Below are 16,819 nucleotides of genomic sequence, written 5' to 3' on the forward strand. Positions count from 1 at the left end.
AGCTCCTCCAATTTCTTTCCCAACGTCTGTCTCCCTCCGAATACTACTGGACGGCTTATCCTTCTAGACTAGTTAAGGCCGTTGCATTATTTAACCAAAACAGTCACTTGGCAGCGCAGGAAAACACACTTCAATACGAGCAGTCGGTCGATACGACGAGACAAACATCTTTGGCTCGTGCACGCGACACACGCTCACCCGTAGACACACGTGTGCATGTACGCCAACACAAATCCTGTGGCTAGCCTGCTTCGGCACATGCTAGTTTTGAACACCTATTACATCTGCTCCAAACTAGCAATATGATCACTAACAAAAAATTAGTAACACAGACACCCACCAAAATAGATACCTTGTTAAAAATGTCACCTGCCGCACTGACAAGTCAAAGGCAATGTCTATACAATGGTCAGCAGCTTTCGACTTCCCAGTGCAGATGGTGACACACCAAACCAGGCACCCTATAGAGGCTGCGTAAACCTATAGACCGCAGGCAGGTACAGACAACATCATACCAAAGTGGAATAACCATGACTCACATTAAACAAAACAAGGCGGTTTAACATGTTCCTGGCCTGGTGGATTATGGTGAGAAGTTGTGTGAGCAAGCACCCATCATGACCTGCACAATGCACTGGATGTGGGTGCAGTTCAAGCTGCCACCAGGGCACCACAGGTGGAGATGTTAACTACCTCGCCTGGTATGCAGGAGGTCGTGGGTTCGATCCCGACCTTGATGCCTGCTCTATATTTAAAGTTTGCGTGTTCTCTCAGTGGTGGCGTGGCTTTCTCTCCAGGTCCTCCGGTTTTTCCCTTCACATTTAGAATCAACATCACGCGTTTAGAGTAATTTAGCTGCTTTACATTTCCACGTGATGAGCCAATTTGTTGAGCTATGATTTTTAGCCAGGTCGCTTCTGAAAATGAGCCATTTAGCTCAATGGTAAAATTTAAAATGTAAAGTTTATTTTAGGTACTCAACCTATGGGACACACAAGGCAGGACTATACACTGACAGCCACCCCTGCGGTTGTGGCCACAGTGGTAGGGAGCGATGCAGACACAGGCTAAGATCCCACCAATAGCCAACTGGACTGTTGGAGGAAGTGCTGTTAGTACACAGCTACGAGGGTGTCCTTTCAAGCGGCATGGGACAGACATCGCACGAAGTACTTATTTGAGGCTGAGTCGACCTAGGGAATGGCTAGGACCAGTGTTGGTCATGAGCGGGAGTCGAACTCGGGTCGCCGGGGTTTGTAGCGCAGCGCGCTGACCGCTACACCGGCACTCCGCCCACTCGCTCGAGCAAAACAAAAATCCCCCACTGTTTTCCTCCTGATGACGATCGAAACGTCGTCGTTTTTTGTTTATTTTTATTAATTTGAACCTACCTACGTGACTTTACCGAGAGACCCAAAGAATATGAATTCCTGCAGTCACAAAAGCTGTAAGTCAAGATCCCCCGTATAGCCTTTAACAGGCGTTTTGGGGTCCACGTGCTGTTGTGAGCGAGCACCACCAATTAATGCCGGTGTGGGTGGCCAAACACCACGCCTCCCCGGTAGTTCATGCGGGTACTCATTTGAGGCTGAGTCGACCAAGGGGGAGTCCCAGAAACGGACACAGATTCATCGTGACCGGCGTTGACCGTGCGCTCGCGCGAAGTCGAACTCACGCACCCACAATCATGTGGTTGCAGATGTCGCAGAAGGTGGGCTTCTTGAAGACGTGCTCCTGGAAGTCGTGCTGTCGCTCGCCGGGGAAGAGACGCAGCGGGGACGGCGGCGGATGAGCGGCGGCCACGTTGGTGGTGGCGGAGGACGAGGAAGAGGAGGACGACGAGGAGGAGAGGAGTGCCCGGGAGGACCGCGCCTCACCCAGGAGGCACTCGCGCGACGCCGGGGGGAGCGGTGGCGGCTGCGGTGGCGACGAGGGGCTACCGCGGAGGGCGGCGTTCGGGATGAGGGCCGGAGTGAGGATGAGGTTGCCCTCTCCCCGCGAGTCCCGGTCGGAACGCTCGAAGACGTTGTCTGCACTGCGGCTGCGCAGGGACTTGGTCTTGAATGACAGCGAGCGCTTCAGCCTCTGCAGCTGTGCACACGTTGGGGTTGGTGGGTCAGAGTTCACGAGGGTTGGGATTGGGGTTTCCCTGTTAATTTTGCGTCGTTCGAAGTGTGATCGGGAGTGTGAAGTGTGATCTCATTCAAATTGATGCAGGCGGGCGACTCAAGATTGTGGGGGCTTGGAATGGGCATTCATATTAGGGGTAGAGGATGGGTACAAAAAAAATACATGGATACATAGGTAACATCATTGTTTTGGTTCACATTCATCAATTTATTGACATTGCTACTAATCCCTCCGACAACATCGGTGCATCAATGTTTTGCTGTCGATGTTGTGTTTTTCACGGCGTATAAAACGCTGCCCTTTAAAAAAAAAACACGCTCTTTGATGGAGAGAAAAAAACTGGTCCAAATATTGTTGACAGGTGCACGCATTGTAGATAGGTTTAAAGTTAATATTCTGGTAATTATACGTAAGTTTGTTCATGGTTGAGTGTTCATTCTGGAACAACAACCTTTTGTATGTTTAAGTAGAATATTACCAAACCATTACATTTTTCGACATATTTTGGAAAGCAGACTTCAACGACAGCAGAGTGCGACTGTTTTTTTTTTCTATAACATGATTCATAAATCCTTTATTACGATGTATCCTGCAAAGCAGCGCAAATTTGTGTCGAGGGGTAATCCGGCAACAGCAGTCAGCTATTTCATTTATATTTTTATTTTCTATTTCATACTTATTCATAATTCTTTTCTTCTATAACAAAGATTACATTGTAATGCTTGCGTTGTTCTCCTTGCTAAATAGTCAATTAAAAAATAGTCAACAAAGTAAAACATCACACGTAAAAAACACTTAGTCGACTCTTCGATATGTCGATGATTTAAATTCAATGCCCCATCCCTGGTCGCGATTCACTGCCGGGAATCGTTTTAATTCCAGACCATTAAAAACCTTTTTGTGTTTCAGTCTCATTATAACCACCTCGTTTGCATCGTCCGATTTTTTTCCCGGATCATTTTGTACGATCTTTGTTAGCTCCATGAGCTGGATTGTATCGTCAGCGTACCTTCTGCGTCAAATTCACGTGAAGCGAACCGCCATTCTTACGCGCGCGATTCGATCGAAGAAGAATCCTGAGCCTTTAGACGTCGGTTTTGTTTCTCTCGGCAGATCCCGTTGCGTCATCGTGTCGGCGTTAAGCGCAGAGAGGGTCCCCGTGAACGAACACACTCAAAAATACCTTGCATTTTGGAATTCAGGAAGGTCGAAATGATTATTCATATAAGGAATGTCACGTGAACAATATGAACAAGACTACCTTCATTGCTGTTTCATTAGGTCGTCTTAATGCCATCTGCCAATTTCCCCCCTTTTGACGAAGATTAACCCCCCCCCCCCCACCTAATTGTGTATGCCTGTACGTATTAAGGGAGAAGAGATCAAATGGGCATGCAGAGGTGTGGGGCTGTCGTTAACACTCTGGTCTCCCTGGGGGCACACATCCATCGTGCCCCCCCCCCCTTCAAAGACAGCGAGATAACATTAATGTAGAGTTAGTCAGCAGATATTTGGCGCAAAACAGTTTTTCCTTAAATTACGGAGCCCTTGAGTTACTTGGGACCCTGCGCTTTGGATTATTCTGCTCACGCCGTGCTTATCCAATGATTGCCTTGGAGACGGAGCGATGAATTCAGCTCATGCGCAGAAGCGCGATGGATTGTGGCATCGCAGGAGTGTGGGGGGGAGGCCTTCATCCAGCAGTGGATAGAACACGCCTGATGATGATGATGATGATGGGAATTTACTGCGATTGTTCCACGTTGTAGCTTGGCTTCATCACATGGATAGGATAACATAAGTGGGATGTAATTGGTAATGAAATAGACAACTCTTTTAAAAAAATTGCATTGATTTTAAATACCCCCATATTTCACTTTCATGTGCAAATCATTTTCTCGTCGTCATGGACACAGGTTATTGTGTGCACACCGCTAAACATGACATGAACTGGCAATAAATCTACTTGTACTCAGAGCCACGTTTTAATCCACAAATCCTACTCTTCCTAAAAGCACTGGACCGAAATTTATGAGCAACAGCTCTAACTATAAAGGTCTCGGGGTCTATTTATAAGTGAAACGACAGTGTTCGTCTTGCAGCTTTTTGACATGACCTTGCCGTTCAAATTATTTTAAAATATTCCCTTTTTATTTTTTCTAGAAGCCATGCCCAATAGTGAATGTGAAATTGCGATTTGGCATTTTTGTCGAATGCCATTTTTTTTGTACGTGTGGCAAATGTATTTAATTAGAGGCAATTATTTGCATCCGGACTCACGTGACGAAATGTACGAGATGGTGGGAGAGAGTGAGAGAGAGAGAGGGGAGTTCTCAATTTAACCTTAAAACACTCTGAGGGCACCGATATACATTGATGTCTGAAAGGCTTGTCAATGCCTCTGAACACAAACGCTTAACACAGAGCATCAGCGGGGGCTACGCGAGGCCGCAGTCTAAAAAGGTAGCCAACCTTTAATGGGTCAGCCCGTAAACCGTCTCACCACAATTGGACATTTAGACTCAGAAGCAAAGGCGGCAACATTCTTGGCCACCGTTGACATTGAAGATGATAGTAATACTAATGTACACGCTCTTGGTCACTCCACCTCGACACAGGAGGGGGACTTCAGGCTGCTGGATGAATATGCAGCCGTCGGTATTTTTGGGGATTCTTGCGAGGACACCGGCATGCAACACGATGTTGAGCTCTGCGGGTCGTTAAAATGTGAACACTTGGAGTGCTTACTCACTCGGTGGGGCAATTCAAGGGCGCTGCTTGGCATTGCGTGACACATTTACCCATGGAGCAATGGGGATACTGCATTCATTCCATTTCTAAGCAGTTGGGCACTGTGACAGAAATCTATATCAATATTAGAAAGAATTTTTATTTTTAGTGTTGCATAAAAACCTCGTCTTGTATTTTGCAATGGGCCTATTTGGAACCATTCAGCTTTACAGTGGAAATGTGTCTTACATAAATATAAATACTCTCATGCTTTGTCATCAGGACAAAAACCTCAATTTATTCCATGTATCCTATGCGTGCCGCACTGTCAGGGGCAGCTGACACAATACCCTCCTGCAAAAAGGTCTTGCCGATCTCAGACACATTCATCGAATTCACAAGCGGATGCCACATTTTATTTATTTATTACATTTTACGTGTATCTTCTTTCTTTGCCATTCCGTGTCTCGGCCAAAATGAAAGGAAGCGTTTTCTCTGCCAGTTTTGCCCCCTATTCCAGTTAATGAGCCTGATGTTGTTTAAACCAATTAATCTCTCAAGGACAAGAGGGCAGCTCACACAACCCAGCTGGAAAACGCTCCAGTCTGGACATGACAGGAGATCTCCCGGTGAACTTTGCTCATGGCGATTTGATACCAGCCCCCTGGTGAGTCCTCTCGTTTAGCCTCTAGGCAAATCACTTTTCATTTGCTGCTACTTTTTACACTCTCGAAGTTCACATTTTTTTAGGCTCTTGGAGCTTTATACTTGAATGGTTATCAACTTGAGGATTTTTTTTTCAGCAATGATTTGTGCTGTGCCTAAGAACCATTCAAATTTCCAAAATGTATTTCGTATCATCATGAACACATTGTGAAGTCTCACAACTTTTTTTCTTTGAACGTTTGGACAATTGCCTTTTTGAGTATATTTATTTGTGGAAGGGCAAACAGACTGCCGAGAGAAAGGCCATGCTTATGAGAAGACATCAAGCACCATTGCGATCGCTCCAGGCACAACCAGATCCATGTGGGATGTGTTGTCGCAGTGCACGTGAAATCATCGTTCTGGCCTGCAATGCTAAATGCCAGTGGTTGGTTGTATTCGATATATTCTCAAGTGATATTTCTCCTTTAGTGTGCAATATAAGTCAGTGTGAACCAAAGGCAGATTTCACCCAAGGAATGTTATGCATCTTGGTCCTAGGACTGGCGGGTTTCTGCTGGTGGTGCCGTTCACATCGGCAACATGAGCCGTCGAGGAGCATGCCGTCTCCACCCATCACAAGCAGATCAACAAAACGCTGTGGGTTGCACCTTGTGCAAGACGCTCTAGGGCATTGTGAGCCTTTCGGCTGATATCACCTGCCTATTTGAGAACCAATTCGAGGAACCCTTGTGACAGTTCCTTGCAAAAGGGCAGCACAATCAATGGCAACGTGCTCCGGCTTGGACATGTCACAGTGCTATGAAGAAGGATCATTGCCCGAATCGTTGCTTGTTTGCATATGTTTCCTTTGAAGGCCGCGGGGTTTTTTTTTTGCTCCAGCAGGACATGGTTAGACAATAACTAGAGGCTCGTGCCTCTTCATGCCCGAAGACATTGTAAAACTGTGCCATCTGCCCATCTCTCTTGAAATGATTTAAACTGTGACCGAGTGGCTCTGGCTTCCAGCACCATTGAGAAAATAGATTTGAACCTCATTTAGAAATGTCTTGAGTATCTCATGTATAACTATAATGACCGCTCCTCATCCATACAAAACTATTTTACGAGTCATGCAAGATCCATTAAGGAGTGAACGTGCGATGTTCATATGCATGCTGTATACCACTGTTGCAGTAAAACTAAATAACCGTGATTTAAACATTGCTGGAATACCTGAGCATCTGTTGCATGGAAATGTGCTGCTGCTGCTGTACGGATATGCGGGCAGTGGTGTTACCGTAGAGGCTGTGGGAACTGCTATTACCTGACCAGTGGGAACATTGCTTCATTTAGAAGTGTTCAGTAAATCGCAACCCTATAATAGGGCTTATGTGGGTCGAGGGGGGCAGATGATGGCAATGGCTAAGTGGAAAGGTGTGTATCTGGGGGGGGGGGGGGTAATGGTAATCTGATATCTGGACATGTATTCTGGGCATCGCTCTGGCAGACGCTGAGCCCAAAATTGCGAGTCATGCCTTCCGGTTCGTTTTACGCACTCGGGCGGCAACACAGCCCCTGCCAATCGCGTGTCCGCGCGATTTTTCGTCGGTGGCGAAGCTGCGGTGTGTTGTAAACCCCTAAGGCGATTTCCCCCGTCGTGGGTGCTGTGGCGTTTGACGTTCGTTTGACGTTCGTCGTGGCGTTTCATTCATCTCAAATGTTTCGTCGCGACGATTGAGGTGGGAGTTCCATGTCTGGGTGCGCGGGCAATTTGTAGGCGTGAGCTGTTGTGCGTCTCTGTCGTTCACACGCAGCTGCGTTGCTTCTTCTGTTATTATTATCAGAGGCTGCCCCCCCCCCCCCCCCCCATTGTTTTTGATGGGTAGTGCTCTCGTCAACCACAGCTCTCAAACTAGCAGGATTCGTTTAACAAGCCTGATGAGACGCAGAAGATTGAAATCGGTCCAGATTTTACTTGCTTAAACAAATGCTACAGGATATTGGTCTGGAAAGATAATACGCCGATAGACTACAATAGTGTTTTTTGTTTGTATGCAGAGATACAGAGTTCTGCTTGTATATAGTATATATATATTTTTTGCAGCCTACATCTAACAATCAACAGATTTGTCCAACGCATTTCACATCATTCCACTGGCTGCATTTGGAGAATGTCTAATGAGATCACTTTGTCTTTCCAGCGGCGCAGTGTACATCTACGCTCCCTGTTCTGTACAGTTCACATCACGTCCTTGACTCCGCAACCCTTGGCGAACCCTAAGGGCAAATTAGTTTCTTATACAAAGCCAATAGCCATGGCGTGCAAAGTTTAAAACCCACCGTTTTCCATAAAAGGGATGAAAAATGTTCAGGTGGACGGACACGGCATGCCCTCGAAGTGATTCACATTTCATTCAAACAGTTTGCAGTTGTGGCGCACACAAGCAGTACGTGTACGGCCCGAAGGCAGCACGGATACGGCCCGAAGGCAGCACGTGTACGACCTACAGGCAGCACGTGTACGGCCCGAAGGCAGCACGGGTACGGCCCGAAGGCAGCACGTGTACGGCCTATAGGCAGCACGTGTACGGCACGAAGGCAGCACGTGTACGGCCTGTAGGCAGCACGGGTACGGCACGAAGGCAGCACGTGTACGGCCCGAAGGCAGCACGGGTACGGCCTGTAGGCAGCACGGGTACGGCACGAAGGCAGCACGTGTACGGCCTATAGGCAGCACGGGTACGGCCCGAAGGCGGCACGTGTACGGCCTGTAGGCAGCACGGGTACGGCCCGAAGGCAGCACGTGTACGACCTACAGGCAGCACGTGTACGACTCGAGGGCGTTGCTGTAATTACAGCAACCACAGACTGCAACACCTGCTCACTGACAAATTAAGATCCCTTGTTTGGACAGTCTATTTGTTTTTTTCTATCCGTGCGTTCCTGTCACTCTTTGTAGACTTAAACATGGAGGGAGCGTACTCGCAGCTGAACCTGGCCGTGTCCGGGCGCCTCTTGTTCTCATTTTGATTTCTTCTCTTGAATATCCGCGCGCGATTCATTCACGACCATCGAGTACCTCGTGTGTTAGTTTGCGCAACCCCTTAAATGACCCTGCGGTCACTCGGCGTCGTCTTTGGATGCTGCTGCTGCTACTGCGTTCAGGCACGGCACTGTCGCCCTTGTAACACAGCCGGGGAGAAAACAAATGGACTGAAAATGTAAGCATCGCCACGTGCCGGCACTGTTGTTAGCTCGTGGGAATAAGACGAAGCTCCGTTAAAAAGATGCGTTGTGAATATCACAATGGAGGGTGGGGGGGAGAGGAGTGAATTGAATAATTAGAATTCCCCTCCGACTGCTAAGAAGGAAGAGTGTGGCTCAACTACTTTGTCCTCGCCATTTGTTTCGACTTGTCACGTGTATCGGCTTTGTTACCTTACACATCTGATTGCATTCTACTATAATCGCAGGTTTCTGTTATCCCGTGCTCCACACGTTAACTAACCTATTGTCCGGGCGCATTAGGGAATGATTGCAAATTGCGTTGCAATTGTTGCGCGCGCGACGGAGATTAGGGTCTGAAACAATGGAACTAAATCCTCACATATAAAATAAGAACCATTCTGTAAAGGTCACCGTGGAAAAGGAAACGAAACAACTCATCTCGACGCTTGCCATCGTGACGGCAGCACTGGTGAACAAACACATTCCTGCGGAAGGAGCTGGTAGGAACGTTGAGTTGCTCGGTCAATGGCCAGGGTCAACGGCGTCGTGGTGTATTCCGCAAATATGCCCGACTGTGAGGGCGGGCACGAGCCGGCGTGAGTAGGTTAAACGTTGAGTTTTATAAGGGCACCGCGGGGTGACCAGCCCCTCCCCACCCAGCCCCTCCCCACCCAGCCCCTCCCCACCCTCCCCACCCAGCCCCTCCCCACCCTCCCCTCTCCACCCAGCCCCACCCCTCCCATTTTTGGATGCACGACGGACGGACGGACACAATAATCCCCTGTGGGTTGGTGTAACCAGGAGGTTCCTATCAGTAATAAAGAACTTGTTTATCCCACACACACACAAAACAACAACGACAACTCTGCAACATCCACGATGGGCTCGCTCTGTGCGTGTTTGATGGAGTCCGATCGACCGACGGCGCTCTGCAGTCGATCTGCTTCGAGCAACGGTCGTGTTCACTGTTGCGCGTGCGTTGAACTGCGTTCGCGACCGTGCGTAGCCAGCCGTGATAATCGGCAAGGGGGGGGGGGGGATGGGAGGGCGGTGGCACGGGTGAAGGACAATAAACTAAACGCAGCAAGCCGAGCGGCTTCCAAATGTCGGAAGGGAAGAGCGTTCCAGACGGGCGCAGGACGCAGCGCATCTGAAAGCGCCGCGCGTTGCGGCGTTGACCACCACCGCCTGCTGCTTCCATTGTGTCTGCGCAGACGCACGCGGGGAGCGCGAGAGGCGCCAGACGGCGAACGTCGCCCCGTATCGCCACGCCGTGGGCTTTAGCGGAGGTCGCTGAACACGAATGACGGACGAGATGCGTTGGGTACTCGAGCGCAGAGCGTGGGATGAGATTTGTGGGCGTTGCGCCGGCTTGTGCAGGTGTGTTCAGGTAGGGAGCGGTGGTGGAGCGGTTAGCGCCGCTGCGCTACCAACCTGGCTACACCCGAGTTCGATTCCCGCTCACGGCCAACGCCCAGTGACGATTATCCGAACCGGTCCTGGGTTGACTCAGCCTCAAATGAGTACGTGGTGCGATGTGTAAACATCGAGATTAAGAAGATAAAGGCGGACGGGCGTGATGCTGGCCACCCCAGCTTATCATTGTGGCCTGCAGGCCTTCATAGGGGCTCGCTAACAGCACTTGCCCCAACAGTCTGTTAAGGCTACACGGGGGACCTTTGTCTTTGGTGGGTGACGTGTGTGGAGCGGGATAGCCGCGCGGTGGCATATTTGGGAAAACGTAAAATGGTATTTAAGGATTTGAGAAAACTCCGTCTTACCTATTGTTATGACAAAGTATGACAGGCAGTAGACTAATGATATTCAATATCCTGGATGTCGGGAGAGACGTGTGCAACAGCTGCTTTCGAAGTGCGTGAGAGTTGGTTCGTGGTGTGTGAGTGACATTGTTCCTGGCGGTGTGTGTCTATGTGTTATGGATGTTTTCAGGGTGCGCATATTATACGAGGCACGTGGCCTTTTTTGTGATCAATTGCGCATCGTTTGAATCAATATCATGGTGTGCGTCAATCCACGTTGTGCGTCATCCCATGGTGTGCGTCATCCCGTGGTGTGCGTCATCCCATGGTGTTCATCAATCTATGGTGTGCGTCAATCCATGGTGTGCGTCAATCTATGTTGTGCATCAATCAATGAAACGATGCTTACTGAGGGGTGTAGTTATTGGTGTGTATGTATGTTCGCGTGTGTGTGTGTGTATGTCAGACCAAAAAGGGTGGATGATTCGGGGGTATATGTTAGACGGTGAAGGGTGTGTATACACGTATAAATGCCAGATAGAAAAATAAGGTATGCGATAGGGCTGATTAATGGGGTGTGTGTGAAGGTTATAGATTAGTTCAGGGTATGTATGGGAGATAGTTAAGGGCGTGTGAGATACATGAGCAAACGTTGGGTTTGAGAGATGGTTAATGGTGTGCGGTGTATATGAGTGAATACTATTTTACGATGAGTCGAGGAGAGATCGTTAACGATGCGTGTGTGTGAAATCAATGAGAACACGGTGTGTATGAGAGGTTGGTAATCGTGTGCGGTGTGTGAGTGAGAGACGTTCACGGCGAGTGTGAGAATTAGTTAACGGCGAGAGATATATTATCACGGAGTGTGATTGAGAGATGGTTAATAGTGTGGGTGACTAGTTCACGGTATGATCGTTATCGGTGTGTGTGTGTGTGTGGCAAGACGAGGCAAGCGTTGTGATGGTTGCACACGCACAGCAAACGAGGCATTATCTCTCCTTTCTCAGCGCTACGGAAGCGGATCGCCGTGAACGGAGACGCTTTTGTGACCTTCGTAAAAGACAACAGCAAGACCGCACGGCAAAACGCTCGCTTCGCATTTCGTGTATCTCCTTTGCCAATGTTGATCCACGAGCCCACCCAGCCCCCGCCTCTGCGAGCCAGGAATGCGCCACGCGCGAATTCGTAAATTCCTCGTCGTGGGAAGCCTGCCGCCGAGATCCTCCACGCGAGGAGAGTGCTAATTGGAAGCGCGTGGAATGGGCCATCAATTAGGAATAGCGCAGATCAGATCACACGGCCGAGCTGAGCGGGAATGGAGGCACGTTTACGAACAGGTGTGTATATGTGTGTGTGTGCGTGCGTGCGAGGGAATGGGGTCTTAAAAGATCGATGATTTAGAGATAAACGGAGGGGGGGGGGGAGTAAAACATTTCAAATCCGCCGCGAAATATTCTTCCTTGCCCTTGTAAATTTGGATAACGCGGACCATGCTCGTCTGCTTGCTACCTGCTCAGCATGCAAATACATACCCCTGCCCTGCCCATGGGATCATGAAACGTGAGAGCTGTGGAGAAGATGCACGCAGCAGCAGCAGCGGCAGGGGCTCAGCGTGACACAAAGAGGCATATGCAGTCGACGAGCCATCGTGGACACTGACGCTACGGAGGGGTTTGGCGAGCGGGCGTGGTGCACGCTCACGGCCATACCAGCGGACAATGCGAACATGGAAACAACCATACCTTAGATTCGTGGTGTCCGTCCTGAGAATGTCCCATGGTCACCGGAGAGGCCACGGCATGGCCCAAATTGTGTTGGGATCCATGGAGCTGCTGCTGCTGCTGCTGATGCTGCTGATGATGATGATGATGCTTTTCATGCTCGTGCTGTTGCTGCTGATGCCCGCTCGACTCAGCGTCCCTACTCGCAGTCCCCGCCATGAGTGACAGGTACAGGACACCCGACCCCCCCCCCCCCACGTCGGGGGTGCAGAGACCCCGAAGAATAAGGACCCCCCCCTCCCTCCCGGCGACCACACACAGACACCCACACTAGGGGGTTGAAGCGATCGAGTAGGGTCGCTCACTAGGGCAGGGCAAGGAGACGGAATGAATAGCGCATGTGCGCAACCAAACAAAAACTTTACATCACGCAAGATACACGTCCTGCAGAGTTGGGCACTTGTAGCCTCTGTGCCGTCCTCGGTTAACACGAACACGAATTACGATCGCGCTGTGTACGGCTGCAAGCGTGCGCAACGAGACAAGGGACGAACGCGTGCCACCCAATGCGCGCGCATGAATCACGAAACGCCGATGTATTTTACCCAACGCGCGCGCGTACGTTGCGTGCGCACGCCGATCAACGAATTGAGAGCCGGGCAAAGATTCCGTCGCCAATGTTTATCATTCGGTTCGAGGAGAAATCCGACGGTGCCTACAGCTCGCCTATTGTGTGGCAGCCACGCGCGCTCAGCAGCAACAGCAGCAGCAGCAAGCAGAGCAAGCGAGCACGTGTTGAGACGGAGGAGGCTCGCAAGAGGCACGGAGGAGCTACTGCTGCTGATGCAGCCCACCCGGCCGCTCTTGACGCTCTCCCTTGCCCCGAGATCTCTGCGTGATTGGATGCAGCCCAGAGGCTCAACACACAGGACGGGTTGGTGTGGGTGGAGGGGATGGAGCGCGGACTATAGGACGGGCGGGATGGGATCGAGGGAAGGCGGGGGGGGGGGTGAGTAGGGTGGGGGGGACACGGGATGGAGTTGTGGCGTCCGTTGCACGTTTGTGTCTTTGTGCGTGCGGGGAGCGGTGGGCGCAGTGGTTAGCGCACTGCGCGCTGTGAATTATTACTTGGCGGCTCGGGTTCGATTCATGCTTACAACCAATGTCCCGCGGCGAATATCTGAACTAGTTCTGTGGCCTCACCATGGGGCGACTCATCCTTGAGTGAGTACCTGGTGCGGCGCGTCAACATCAGCACCGGGGAGACAAAGGCTGCCGGGCGTGGTGTTAGCCACGCACTCATCTCGAGTGCCGCGTTGATCTTCATAGGTGCTCGCTAACGGCACTTGTCCAAGGATTCTGGTGAAGGCTTTCTGGGGGATCTTTGTCTTCGCGTGTGTGGCTCACCGGGCTGTTAGTAGACACGAACGCCACTTGCTCAGACAGTCTACAGAGCTAAATGAGCGGTCTTTTTTTAATCTCTGTGTTAATGATGTATGTGAAAAAATAATAATAATAACGTGGCCATGCTTGGATTGCGCTGCGACCCATTCAAACACGTCGCACTTATATTCCTGGGCATCGGCGTCACTTGCATGCTGTGGGTGAACGAGGATGTGGCCTCCCCTAGGTTGACTCGGCCTAAAGCCGATCATTGATACGACATTTCAGTGCCGCCGTGTGTCCCTTGGACCTTGGTAGGCGTTCGCTAACAGCGCTCTCGTCGTCTCAACTTAAATCTCAATGTTCTCTTTTGAGAATGTGCGCATGTGCAAGTCGGTATGAACCGGACCTGGGCCTCCCCTAGGTTGACTCAGCCTCAAATGAGTACCTGGCGCGGTGTGTAGTAAACATCGCCACGGGGGAGACAAAGGCGGCCGGGTGTGGTGTTGGCCACCCACCCCCTTGCGTGCCATGCCGGCCTTCATAGGTGTTCGCTAACAGCACTTGCCCCAACAGTCGGTTAAGGCTATACGGGGGATATTTGTATTTTTTTGTGCGTATTTATGTATGTGGAGCGGTGGCGCAGTGGTTTGCGCTACGAACTTTGAACTCGGCTCCCCGAATTCGATTCCCCTCCAATGCTAACACCCGTGGCGAGCGGTATCGAACCCGATCCTGTGCCTCCGTCTAGGTCGACTCAGCCTCAGATGGCTTACCTGGTGCGGCGTGTAAAATTCAGCATTGTGGGTGGGGGGGAGAGACAAAAGCGGCCGGGCGTAACATCTGAACCTCGTTCGCTGTGCCGACCATAACAGGTGCTCGATAACAAAGCTTGACCCAAGACCCCATATAGAGGCTATGCGGGCCAGCTTTGTCTTTATACGCATGTGTCCGCGTGTATATGTGTGTGTGTGTACACGCCGGGGAGCGGTGGTGTAGCGGTTAGCGCGCTGCACTACGAACCTGGCGACCCGGGTTCGATTCCCGCTCACGGCCAACACCGGTGACGATTATCTGAACTGGTCATGGGCCTCCCCTAGGTCGACTCAGCCTCAAATTAGTACCTGGTGCGCTGTGTAAACATCGCCACTAGGGATACAAAGGCGGTCGGGCGTGGTGTTGGCCACCCACCCCTTCCTGTGCCGTGCCGGCCATGAAAGGTACTCGCTAACAGCACTTGCCCCTACAGTCTGATAAGGCTATACGGGGAATATTTGTCTTTATCTTTGTCTTTGTGTGTGTGTACACGCTGCTCCTGTCGACCTTTCATCGCCGTAGAGCAGCCGGGGGTCCGTTGTGGACACGACTGGGGGGGGCGGGGGGCATTGGTGATGATGTTGGCAGGGGTGGCAAGGGGGGTGGCAGTATGGTGATGGCATGGACGCAGAGAGAGAGAGAGACAGAGACAGAGCGAGAGCGAGGAAAACGAGTGACGGGGATGGGTGGGGAGAAGATAGCGAGGGATGGAGATGGCGGAGGTGATTATCTATAGGATGGGGGGGGGGGTTGTGATACACGGAGGGTCAGGGACTAGAGAGAAGACACGGGCCCACTGGGGCAGGTCCGCGTCGTGTCGGTGTTAGGACCAAGGCCTCTTGGGGACGAGGTTGGTATGGGGGGAAAGGGCGATGCGGGCGATGGGATTAAAGTCGGCGGAGGCGGAGGGGGGGGTGTCTCGGGTCTCCCGTGATGTGGGGTTTTGTGCTATTCGCGGCCCGGCCCTTGCGTGTGAAGGGCGATCGGGATTCAAGGGAGGGCGGCTTGGGAGGGAGTCTCGTCTACACACCGCCGCAGCACTGACGGAATGAATGCACAATGGGGGAGAAATAGATTTGTTTTGTCCGGGGGGCCACCACGCAGGGGCAGTCCTTGCCAGGAATGGGGGGGGGGGGATCAGCGGCAATGTTTATCGAGCGATCGATAGATACGAAATGTTACTTCTCTGACTGACTTATACAATTGTGTCGTTATAAAAGTTGTAGTTGGACAACTACGTGGATTGTAGCGTACCCCGCTGTATTCCGTGGTGGTTTACGGTCAGTTAAACATCTCAATTGTTTTATGACCTTTTGAAGGTCATCCCTGCGCCAATGAGACCACCACATGTCAATATTCAGTTTTTTCAGAATATTGGCAGATCGAGCAAACACACAAGGACCTTCCCTTATAGCCTGACCGTTGGGATAAGTGCTGTCAGTGAGCACCTATTATATTCATGCCGGCAAGATACACGCCAGAGAGAGGTGTGTGACTAGCACCACGCTCGGTGGTCTTTGTATCCCCAGCTCTGACGTCAACACCCTTGCACCAGGCACTCGTTTAAGGCAGAGACAACCGAAGGGGGAGATCCAGGAGAGGTTCACATCACCATTCTCACCGAAGTCCATCTGTGACTGTGAATTGAATTCTGAGAATTCTAATTCAAGTCGCTGGGTTTTCAGCGCACAGTGCCAATCTGTGTGCCCTTGATCCGTACACAATGGGGCAGGGGGGAGTGCCGCTGCGTAGAGGTTTGAGGTTGTGCTGTACTGCGCGTTGTTCGGCACGATGTAGACGGCCTTTAGCTCCACGTACCGGGTGCTTCTTCGACAAGTGAAACGTCGGACACAATTCCAACCAACAAACGACGCGAACCCCCGAAAAAAGCCACAATTAGAGAGCGTGTGCGACTTGGAATTTTTAGATGGAGAGGGGGGGGGGAGAGGTGGGCAATGAAGAGGTGATGGCGATGAGAGTTGAGATCATCTCTCTGTTTAACAAGAGTGATTAAATATCTCTCATAACCACGATTATAAAGAGAGAGAGAGAGAAAAAAAACCCATGTTGGGCGCCGCAGCGCAGGCCGGTTTTGGGTGGATGCCACTGGAACCCAGAGGCAGGTTCAGCATCACTCGCGGCAGGCAGCTCTGCACCGCCCGGGCACCTCACGCTGTGCGGCGGGGGCAGGGCACGTGTGTTGGCAAAGGGAATATGACTACAGCAAGGGTGCCCTCGTGTGCGCGTTTATTTATGGGGAGCGATTAGCGCGCTGCGCTGCGCTACGAACCCGGCCACTCGAGATTCGATTGCAGCTCACGGGCCAACGCCGGTGACGATTATTTGAACCGGTCCTGGGCCTCCCCTAGGTCGACTCAGCCTCAAATGAGTACCTGGTTCGGT

General features: G+C 51.0%; 1 protein-coding gene across 1 annotated transcript in view; it reads right to left on the reverse strand.

Annotated features, from left to right (window-relative positions):
* LOC144724933 (SH3 and cysteine-rich domain-containing protein-like) overlaps nucleotides 1-12,436 on the reverse strand; it is a 34,771-nt gene extending 22,335 nt beyond the window's left edge. The window contains exons 1-2 of the mRNA XM_078604258.1: nucleotides 12,239-12,436; nucleotides 1,680-2,091 (exon numbers count right to left, since the gene is read on the reverse strand). Coding sequence (XP_078460384.1) covers nucleotides 1,680-2,091; nucleotides 12,239-12,436 — 610 coding nt within the window. The remainder of the gene's footprint in view (nucleotides 1-1,679; nucleotides 2,092-12,238) is intronic.
* Between the last annotated feature and the right edge of the window lie 4,383 nt (nucleotides 12,437-16,819).

The sequence above is a fragment of the Lampetra planeri genome, chromosome 2 (assembly GCF_965212315.1).
Source record: "Lampetra planeri chromosome 2, kcLamPlan1.2.h2, whole genome shotgun sequence".
Taxonomy (NCBI): Eukaryota; Metazoa; Chordata; class Hyperoartia; order Petromyzontiformes; family Petromyzontidae; genus Lampetra; species Lampetra planeri.